Source organism: Siniperca chuatsi, linkage group LG12 (genome assembly GCF_020085105.1).
Source record: "Siniperca chuatsi isolate FFG_IHB_CAS linkage group LG12, ASM2008510v1, whole genome shotgun sequence".
Taxonomy (NCBI): domain Eukaryota; kingdom Metazoa; phylum Chordata; class Actinopteri; order Centrarchiformes; family Sinipercidae; genus Siniperca; species Siniperca chuatsi.
Genome location: NC_058053.1, coordinates 18,466,987 through 18,478,804, shown reverse-complemented (window position 1 = coordinate 18,478,804; position 11,818 = coordinate 18,466,987). Strand labels below are relative to the sequence as shown.

The 11,818-nt window shown below is 36.4% G+C and overlaps 1 protein-coding gene across 2 annotated transcripts in view; it reads right to left on the bottom strand.

Moving 5' to 3' along the window:
• st6gal2a (ST6 beta-galactosamide alpha-2,6-sialyltranferase 2a) overlaps positions 1–11,818 on the bottom strand; it is a 70,889-nt gene that overhangs the window by 36,618 nt on the left and 22,453 nt on the right. For both annotated transcript variants that reach the window (XM_044216727.1, XM_044216726.1), the window contains exons 4-6: positions 5,814–5,911; positions 4,579–4,680; positions 1,637–1,811 (exon numbers count right to left, since the gene is read on the bottom strand). In XM_044216727.1, coding sequence (XP_044072662.1) covers positions 1,637–1,811; positions 4,579–4,680; positions 5,814–5,911 — 375 coding nt within the window. The remainder of the gene's footprint in view (positions 1–1,636; positions 1,812–4,578; positions 4,681–5,813; positions 5,912–11,818) is intronic.

The following is an 11,818-nucleotide window of genomic DNA, read 5'->3' as shown; positions in this document are numbered from 1 at the left end:
TAAATTAAAGGTTTGTTGCTTTCAATTTAAATCCCTGCTGCCATCTAATCAGTGACTGATTTAGACCAGTGTACCAGAATACAGTTAACTGCAATCAGGACAGAAAACCAGCCGAACTGTGGGTGAGAACCAGTGTAGGCAAAGAAGCTTTGTAGGCTGTAATACAGCAGGACTGGTTAACTGTGTTTGATGAAGGGTTGATTCAGTTCCAACAGATCCAAGTGTGACCTGCGTCTCGTCTGTGCTCGTGTGAAATCACCTGGTGTCGTCTGTGGTTGGTTGATTTTTTTTTTTAAATAAGTTCTGTTTATTCTGTTTAGATGTTTTATTTGTTATACTTTGCTTAAAAGACTGATGAACTGTAGATTCTGATAGCCTACTGGTATTAATGTTGTCAATAATAAAATTGAAAAAAAATGTCACCAAGTAATTTTTCTGTGTGTTTTCCTGTCAAATATCCACTTTTAGACCTTAAGCAACAATAACTAGCAGCTCTAGGGATGGCAGTGTTGATCAGTTAGTCTGTCCACCACTTTGGTTCAGACTGAAATATCTCAACTACTGGATGGATTCCCATGAAATTTTGTATAGGCATTCATGGTCCCCAGAGGATTAATCCTACTGACTTTGGTAACCCCTCCACTTTCCCTCTAGTGCCACCATGAGGTTGACATTTGTGTTTTTGAGTACTGGAAAAACTAAGTGGTTATAATCATATTTCTATGATAACATACTACCGAATGACGATGTGAAAGGGGTCGCTCATAGTGATGAGCCTACAGAGAATTATCACGTGAATCTGCTCCCATCGACTTTATGGAGTTCTATAGTTAGTATAGTCAGTTTCAGCTCGTTGTTTAGTTGTCCGCCCATGACTTTATGTCATGACTTGACTGCTCTCAGTGTTTCTGGCCACAGCTGTTTTCAGCGAAAAAGCTCTAAAAACCCACTGTACACAACCTGCTCAGTGCCAAATAACAGACAGACACAGTGAGTGTCAAGTGAACATAGTGGAGCATTTAGGAGCTAGAGAGTCAGATATGTCCATCAGGAGTTGGTGGAGAAGTTCATTGGGGCTAGCTATTCTGTAATATAGCTACAGAATATAACTTTAAACAGGCCTAAACCGCAAATGTATACAGTTTATACTATTTCTTTTAGAAATAGTGGGTGGCTTCTTTTGTACATAATATATTGATCATTATGTTCACAATAACCACATTCTCTAAATTGTCACTTTTATTTAATAACAAGTGAAAGGAGATATACAGAAATTAAAACACAAAGGCTTACTTCACTCTATTGTTAAACTTAATACAGAATCAGTATTACATTGTTTTGTCTTCAGCATCAAACAACCTTCAACCAAACATTGCTCCAAGGCAATCATTATTATTCTTGATAAGTACATTCAATATCAAGAGTGAAAATATCACTAGATACTGAGGATCAAACACAACAATAATCACTGTAAGGTAAACAAATGCTCCTGCCATAATTGGATGTTTCATGTTATGCGGCTGTCTGACGGAAAAAGCATATTGAAATGTCTGAAAACTATAGTGGAAGGGTGTGTGTGTGTGTGTGTGTGTGTGTGTGTGTGTGTGTGTGTGTGTGTGTGTGTGTGTGTGCTCACCTATGAAGCCAGATGAAGGAGGATTGGGCTGGATATTCTCCTGAGTGTTGCCCTGAATCACATCCCAAAGTCGCCACACGTAGCTGGGGTGAAGGATGTAGAAGGGCTGACCAGGATGGAGCTTGCGGTGCTCCACGTACGGACCAAACAGGTTATAGTCTGGACTGGCATACCACTAATGAAGAAAGAGAGGGGGGAGGAGGGACAAACACCTCAGTTTAGACCACAGGGAGGTCTAATCTTGCAAAGAGACCATTGTTTCACTTGGAAGTTTGAACTTCACTGTGCAGAATGATGTGTGTGCAGAGTTTGACACTAGAAGCCTGTTTTCACATTCATCTACTGAAGGAGGAACGTTTCTCTGTGCTAACCTAAAGCCTGAGGATTGGATCCACACTAGTTTGGAAACAAATCATGGTTCAATATGCAACTTACAGTGTGATGAATTTGAAAATGCCCAGTGCCCAGAGTATGGCCATTTTAGTGAAGTAGGAGACATCTTTCGCCCAGCAGGTCTCTTTGAATGAATATTTGCTTTTAGGATTTTTTTGGGGCTTTTTGCCTTTATTTGATAGGAACCTCTGAAGAGAGACAGGGAAAGAGAGAGGATGAGGATGAAGAGCCACAGGCTGGATTCGAACCTGAGCCACTGCAGTAAGGACATGGTATGCACTCTCTACCAGGTGAGCTACCAGAACACCCAGATTTAGATATTTCAATGAGGGAGCATGAGTAGATGGAATTTAAAGTTATTGAACTTGAATTTTTTGTGGAAAGGCCATATCGGACACCAATTATTATTCAAAGCAGAGTATTTTCATGTGTCTTAAAACATGTCTGGAGGGGAAATTTTTTTAGAGGGTGGAAATATGTTTATATGGAAGTAGGCCTACATATAAATACAAATGTAATATAATTATGTGCTTATATGGGTATTTTGAAAACTAGCTAATGTAATTGCTTGCTGAGAGAAAACGAAAGGTCAACTGTGATGAACATCAACATAGAAAATAACACTTGTAGTGGGTTGGCAAAGGTAAAGTGTAAAAAAAAAAAAAGAGAAAAAAATAGAGGCTAAAGATTCAAGCTAGAGATTGTGTTTTAATTGACAGAGAAAATGCTCCTTTCGCTACTATCCCTTTGATTTGGACAGACAACTTTCTGATGAACTGATGCTTTCAGATCTATCCTCAGAGCAAGCTTTCATCAGAGCTACTAAAAAAAAAAAAAAAAGTTGGTTTCTGAATAACAGCCAACATTTCCAAATGTGTACATTGTCTTTGGGAACATCACCAACTGAGATGCAGAATGTTCCTTTTTGCGAAGGTCAAGGATTTAAAATACATGACAGAGAGACACAAGATGCTATTATGGCCACTAAATATGAACACATCCTGAAGTGACTTTAATGACTTCTCCATAAAAAGCCTGCGGTCAACATTTCTCACTGCCATTTTGTGCTGTGCCGTGCTGTGTGGCAGTAGCTGTGCCTCTGCCCTACATGTGATTCAATTCATGTATGCTTTCACAGTTGGTGGGGGTGATGTTTTATTTACATTATTCACTAGTGTATTTTGTTGTTTCCCTTTAACATAAATAGTTCTATTTTTTTTCAATGCATACCATGTATACCACTCACTAAAACACAGTTAATGTAATAACCAAACTAACCAACATAATTACAACATAACATTTTGTTTGACTTATATGCAAGAAAGGATTCCATCAAAATATTCAGGAAAAAACTGTATCAGCCTGACAGAGAGCATCCTTGTGTTTAACATGTCAGTCTGGTGTGACAACCTGACTGTGGCAAATAAAAAACAAGCAGACTATGATTGATGATTTATACAGAGAAGCTCTGGTCCATGGTCCTTTACACCAAGGGCACTTATGTCATGAACAAACAGCACTACAATATCCTTGGAAATTATAATTATTCAAGTTGTATCTCTTCTGCACACCTTTTTGAGTTCAATGCTTTTACTGTGTTGTGTTCACAGTCTTTATTGGTGAAACAAAGACACGTTTTCTGCCCTTGTGGATAATCAACTTGATTTTATTCTATTCTGTAATTCTGTCTTATTATCCACTGAAAGTATTCAGTACAGTACAATGGATCAAACTATAAGCATGGGGATGTCATCAGTGTGTCACTTATTGATGGAAACGAATGTTTGTTATAATGGATTGAAAGAAGAAACACAGTATCCTATAATTTATCCTTCTTGCACTGTACATAAAACTGTATGTACATTTTTTAACTAAACTGTACCACCTAAAAGAACCTTTTTCTACCATTTTTTTTCCTAAAACAAGGAGAGCCTGATGAACTACTTGGCTTTTCCTTAGATCCATAATAACTTGACTTGAATTATGACTTTAAATAAAGCACCAGTTACCCACAATACTTTATATTGAATATATACATTGTGCACTCTACAGTCCACTATGATGACTTGTGATGGTGAAGACGTGAAAATTGAAAATAAAGCTTTTTAAATGAGATTTAACTAAAAAGGTTAAAGCCTGAAAACTAGTCACTGTTCATTTGGATGGACAAGTTGTTATAATATTAGCCTGTTAAAAAAAAAAAAAAGCAGACCATTCCCTGAATAACAATTCTAAAAAGGTAGCGTGAAGAAGGAAGGGCATAGATACGGTGAGAAAAGAGTGAATAGAGGGGAGTCACAACAAAAACATGCTTTTGGAAACATGCGCAAACATGAATTTCTATATATTGTTCTGGATACATATAAGTCATCGGACTTGTTAACATTTTCTGTCCATTCATCATGGATCTATTGAAACTGCTTTGTTCTCTTTTAAAGTCAACAGAGGTAAAAACAGTGGTGGGCTACAGACAGCTTAATGAACTGGTTGTATGGTTCATGTGAGCAACAAGCTCATTTGATGCAAAAAAACAAAAAACAAAAACATACCTTGTGTAAGTTGACAGTGTAAGGTGCAGGGTCCCAGGCCACCAGAGTCACATTCTTGTAGATTGAGCTTGTGTTGAATCGATGTTTAGGATTGGCCAAAATCTGTAGAGGGAAATAATGCAGCGCAAAATTAAAACAAATTATATGCACTCGAGTATCAAGCCAAACAGTGTATAAGCAATTATTTTACCAAACTGAATCGGCATCAAAGTCAAAATCTCCTTAAAGTGATAGTTTAACATTTTGGGAAATGTGCTATTTCGCACCAGCCATTAGCTTAGCTTAGCATAAAGACTGGAAACGGGGAAACAGCTAGCCTGGCTCTGTCCAAATGTAACACAATCGGCATCTAAAGCTCACCAATAAACACATTATATCTCTTTTGTTTAATCCATACAAAACTGAAGTCATGATTTTATGGGTGGTTATGTGCCGGAATTTTAACGCCAATATCAGTACAGATTAAACAAACAAGATATAACATTTTAAATATCAAGCTTTAGAGGTGCTAGTACGTGGACTTTGTTACCTTTGGACAGAACCAGGCTAGCTGTTTCCCCTGTTTCCAGAGCAGAGGAGAACTGCAGAGTTGGGTGATAATTATTTCTGGGTTTGTCACTACAAGCTACACCTTTCACATTACACAGTAATTTCATCAGTTGTAAATATAAAAATATCGATTAGAGCAGCTCTAACAGAATTATTTTAACAACACATGGATAGTTCAGTTTTGGGCTGACAGATGAGACATTTTCCTGTTTGTGTGTTGTTAAAAACAGAAAATCATTTACGGCCTGAACTTTAACTGCCACCGACACAATTATGACCTTAAATTGAGTTCGAACTTTTAATTTTAAGTAAGTTCATTTCATTTTTAAGCTCTGATTTTAGTTCTTGTTTAGATTGTACTTCCTTCAAGAACCATGAAGGTTAGAAAATGAATTATATAGTAAGAAGTCGCAAATATAATTGCAAATGCATTATTGATGAGTAATCATTTCTATTCACAAGCGGTGGTTGAGCTGAAATATATAAAAACGATATCACAAAATGCAAACCAGCCATCAATAAAACATTCAATGCATGTAAAAAAAATGAAGTAGATTGAATTCATAAATCATTTATATTGTCATCACGCACCACTCCACGTGTTTCAGTGAGTGACGCAGCTCTCGGACGATACATCTATTAATGATTCTCTATTTTTCATCATATAAGACCAGACTCTCACTCACCTGCGAGTTGATGATGCGGATAGTGGTTTTGTTCCCCACGTCTCTCTCGTATCCCTCTGTAGGTGCAGCGTTGAACCGTAAAACTGCATCATGAGTATCTGAAAGGCAAACCACAGACCAAGTCACTTGAAGCAGGTAATGAACTGATCTTGAGGTACATGTTATTATGACAATACACAGGAAAATATGAAAACTAAAGCTGAACATCGTTTATTATTATTACTATTCCAACAAGAAAGGAGAGCGTGATTTACATCTGCATACAGAACGTCATTCTTCGTGAACCAGCCGTCCTCTCTGAAGCCTCTGGCATTACCACAAACCTACAGCAAAGGCCTCCATGGGTTCACCAGGAACTCTCAAACAGCAAGTAAGTCTGTTGGCTGGTTCAGGAAGAATGACGTGTATGCTGTATGCAGATGTAGCCAATCATATATATATATATATATATATATATATATATATATATATATATATATATATATATATATATATATATATATATATATATATATATATATATATATATATATATATATGAAAATATATGTGCTGAAAATGAAAGGAGAATGTGAGTATGAGAGAGGGCCAAAATGTACTATGGCTTGTGTGGCCCCTCACAAAATACATAAAAGGCACACCGTGGCTTCAAACGTTAGTCACATCAAATGCCCACAACCATCAAAGCATGACAGAAGTCACTATGACAACACGGTGACTGCAGTGTCAAATTATCACACTGACTTCTTAAAAACAACGTCCTGCAGGCTCACAGACATAACCAAAGTGCTCTCTAGTGGTTAGCTCTTGTAACTGATGAGCCACCACTACTATAAAAGAGCTTTACTAGAAAGATAGAGTTTCACCCCTAATTCTGTCCACCTTTTGGTTTGTTTTGTTTACATAGTGTCCTTCACAGTTCACACACCAACATGAAATCCTCAGCTTGATGGATGGTTGTAGTAATTAAACTTGTAATGTCTGCCTGTCAGCTGACCAATCCGTCAGTTTCACAGATCCTCATCCTGTGTGTTGATCTGACACCAGAATGGATGATCCTCCAGCTTTTGATGTGATACTCCATCATCAATGCCACCAGTCCGGTGTTAAACATTGATTAGCATTTGCAACAATACCTACTGCAATACCTACTCCAATATAAAACTAAACATGCTGGTTTCCTGCATAGCTACACCGGACTGAAAGCAGGGATCGTTCTTCCAGCAGAAATGCATTTCTGTATTATAATTTCTATGGGTTAGTATAAGTTTTGTGTGTGTGTGTGTGTGTGTGTGTGTGTGTATATATATATATATATATATATATATATATATATATATATATATACACTATATATTATATATATATATATATATATATATATATATATATATATATATATATATATATATATATACCATCACTACTAGTGATTTATACATACATATGTTTATACATACATATGTATATACAGTATATGTATACAACATATGTATATCACTAGTAGTGATGGCAAACACAGCATAGTAGCTTACAAATGTTTTCATGTATTTAAACCTTTGGCTCATTGTACCTTATTATGAGCTTCATGGAGCGCTGAGCGAAACATTTTGCTTTTATCAGTGTTGTCTATTTCTTCTAAATACATGTAAAGCACTTTTTGGTAAGTATGAATTGTGCTACATAAATACAATTGCCTTTGCCTTTAATAAAAATATACAGTCATGGATCTTTTATTAGCTGAGTCTTTAGTCACTACCACATATACTTGTGGTTCTTATTAAAGAATATTTTGTGTCAGTGTACTGCTACTACTCTTACAGAATATAATTAAACAAATAATGGGGTACAATTAAGACAATTCATAAATGCTAATAGGAAGGCCTATATAAGTCTCTTCATGGTAGGAAACCCACTCAGATTTGTTTAACATTAATTATGTAACATGTCACAGGGTACCATATCCAATCTGTTATGTTCATGACAAATAATTTCTATGGATATTTTTTTCCAGTTGCCAGTGATTCTCAATCGTGTCTGACTGTGACCCTTTAAAATTAAGTGATGCCTTTCTCATGACTCCCTTTACAAGCTGCAGAGTGGTGAGCAGTTTAATTAAACAATATTTAGTTTTTTCTTTGATTCCTTCTCAGGGGAGCCCTAGAGGTTTAAATCTGCCAGGTACTTCAAGAGAAATTCCAAAAATATACCCAAATATGAAACGTATAAAGTAAAAAATATCAATTATCTCTTAGATCACGTCACAACAGAGTAAAGTTATTACATGACTCCCAGTTTGACAGCTGGTCTAGATTCATCCTATTTAGTTGTCCTGAGTTTAATATATTTCAATGAAAATTGGGATGGGTATTATTCACTATTTTCTGACATGCTGTATACCAAACTATCAATCAATTTGTCAAAAATTCAATTAATAGATTAACTGATAATGACAATAATCATTAGTTCTAGCTGGCAGTTCTATAAAAATAAGATCATACCTCAGACTTAGAAAAGTGGCTATTAAGTTGTTTTACTGCTTTGACAGTAATTATCTTCTGATATTACATTTGGGCTATTGGGTGTTTTCTGTCTTCATGTATTCAGAATATGAAGACTAAAGGCAGAGCAGCATGACAACAGTGAACACTGAAATTTGGTTAAAATTTTTATGCCACTCTGAGATTTATGTATTTACGGTGTTGATCAAATTCTCTGATCCTGAAAGTGCAGGAGTTTCAAATATTTCAAGGATTATGGAATTTAAAATTAGATTCAAGATTTTATCTTTTATTGTTTCAAAACTTTTATTTTCCTGCAACTCTACTGTACAATCCTGCCCAGACTGAAAAACATTCACCCAAGCCTCCAAAAACTCAGATGAGACAAAACCAAACAGCTACGATTCTCATAATTTAAGATTTTCACTTCTAAAAGAACAAACAATTTGGCCCTCATATGACTGACCTTTGACCCTGATTTCTCAGCGCACCCACTCCTCTGAGTTTTCTCTTCAGAGAAACCAGATAAACAGAACCAGTGATATCTTATTCTACGTCTTAAGACATATTGAGTTTGCAACTAAACACTTGTTTTTCCATCATTTCCCACTACACTTAATCTCAACCTGACCAGGATCAAACATGGTTTAGCCGTGTTTAGTGGCAATATCATCTTGCAAAATACTGAATTACCAGTTTATTAAGTATATCTGTACAACCCAATAAATCAAGTGAAGAATACGCTTCTCTTGTCTTTTAGTGTTTATGACGAGGCCTAGGGGTTTCTATTTTCCTGGTGACTTTGTGTTTACTGCATTACAGACAGATCAGCATGTTTAAAAGCGGAGAGTTAATATTGATGGCTGAAAGTGAACATTCCTTTTACTGTAAATGGATGGTCTGTGTGAATAACATTAGAAAAGGAACTCATCAAAAGAGGTTACGTCCACTGGTCAAGCTCAGGTTAACAGTAAGTTTTGGGCTTTCTACATCAGTAGCATTTTTTCAGTGGCAGAACTGCCATAAATTTAATTTAATGCTAAAGAGTGCATTTATCAGTGTCCATGAGATCAAACTTGTGCCCACTGCACCTCTGTTGATGCAGTTTGTCCATGTTCGACATGTTACATTCCTCTTGTCACATTGTGAATGAATTTTACAGTTTGACATCGACAACCCTGTGACTGAGCCTACTCTGGCTCTTTGGGACTTGTTAGATGCCTCATGTTTCTTTGTAAACTCAAATATAGATATGTTGATTGTTAGACCTCCTGCACAGCTGACACAACTGCTAGTTGGCTTTCAATTTAATAGAACTGACCCTGTGTAGCTGCGTCTGCAGTTATGATTTTGTTACTTTGTAGAGGTTTTACTTCCACGCCTGACAAGAAAAACCTGGGAGAGGCAGCCAATGTCACAAGCAGGCTGCTCGATGTCTGGCAGTAAAGTGAAGATTCTTGTCATGTTTTGTCCAAATCAATAGGATCTTTTGAAATTAAGTCACTTTTGCCATGTGGTACTGCTAATACATTTTTTTTTTTACCTAAACATTGCTTTGCATTGGCTTTGTGTTAGGTTATAAACTGAAATGACTGCTCACTTTTAAAAGGGTGATAAATGGCCTTGTTCCAATTACCTTACCAACCTGTTAACCTATTATGTGCCCAAGAGTCCTCTAGAATCAGCAGATGGAGCTTCATTTCTGCTTCGTGTTTTGATTGACGGTGACTATATGTTTGTATTTTTTCCCTGTGAGGCACTTTGTAACTTTGTTATTAGGAGAATTGAAGATTATCATTATCAATATAATTTGCATGAGCGCTGAAACGCTTAGTCGACTGATCAATCATTCAATTAGTCAATCAAAAGAAAATTGAGAACAATTGTGATGTTCGGTTCTTGGGTATCCATTCAGGCCATTTTTCAGGCAACAATGCTAAACATTTGCTGGTTCCAGCCTCTTAAATGTGAGGACTTTTCTGTGCTTTTCTGTCACTATAAATCAAATATGTTTGGGTCTTGGACTGTTGATTGAAAAAATAATACACTTCAAAGTGTCACCTTGGGCTCTGTGAAAATTGTGGTGGGTATTATTCACTATTTTCTGACATGCTACATACTAAATGATCAATCAATTAGTCAAAAACTTAACTTATCAATTGATAATGACATTAATCGTTAGATGCAGCTCTAATTTACATTTTTACAAGTTCTAGCTGGCAGTTTTTTAAAGATAAGACCACACCTTAGATCTAGAAAAGTTTTACTGTTTTGATAGTAATTCTCTTCTGATATAACATTACATTTAGGCTATTTTGGTGTTTTCTGTCTTTATGCATTCAGCATTTGAAGACTAAAGGCAGAACAGCAACACTGGACACACATACAGGAGGTGGACAAAATAACAGAAAAGCAACATAAAAAGAATCAATTTGTTTTTTATGTCACTCGTAAAATGTATGTGTTTACAGCTTTGATCAAATTACTCTCATGGCATAATTTTCTTTGTGGAAAAAGTACACAATCCCAGTGGAAATTGGCGAAGTCCATGTGGTGCTTTTAACTTTTTATATCACAGTGTCCCCAGGTCAGATCTGCTGGCAGGTCTACCACAGTGTCAAAAACAATAAACACTATAAACTTCACAAAGAGAATATTTGTTGCAGGACATTTAGTTGAACAATGCTGTAACGTGTTATTTTCTCCATCCCATGTTGCACTGGCGATGCAGTTTATCCTGTTCACCACATGGTGGCAGCCACACATCACACATGCATGATTAAATAAACCAAAACCTCAGTTACAAAGCCTTTCCTGGATGAAATGAGTGCTGCAGCCACTGAGAAACCAGATAATCTAAATGTCAGCCAACCTGCAAGTGGCACAGAAGAGAGTATGATTTTCACACTCATCTTTCTGTGATTTGTCAAAATTCACTTCTGCATAATGTAGGTTTTGGATGCAGGATCAATGTAGTTTGAATTTCCCGTAGAAGCGCAGCCTGACAAAGTAACAAAGTCAAGATTTTCCAACACTGTGAGGCTGCTCAATAATTAATCTGCTCTATAACATTTATCTCATTTGTCACTTAGTCCCCCTCTCAAGCAAAATCTCTTTTTTAAGAGCTGATTACCACGATGATGACTCACTGAACCAATAGCTGCTGGATGCTGTTTGACACAAAGATGTATGCGATTGCCCTCAGAGAAGAAATGGTCATGAATTACAATTTTTTATTTGACGACTTTTCAATATTCTCTTAATGACTCTCTGATGGCATATGCGAGGCTTGAATTGCTTTTTACAACGTATGCATGTTCTAAACAGGGAGAATGATGCAAGTATGGTGCTAAAAAGACAGATTCACTTCCTTTTTCTTTTTTTATGAATGTGTGCATATGGGTCACATTGTTGGTTGGAAACCAAAAACAAACATGGGGAGGATGATGATACATCAACAGAGATTTAGAAGCACCTGCCGAGTTTAGGTCCAAGGCCTGGTGC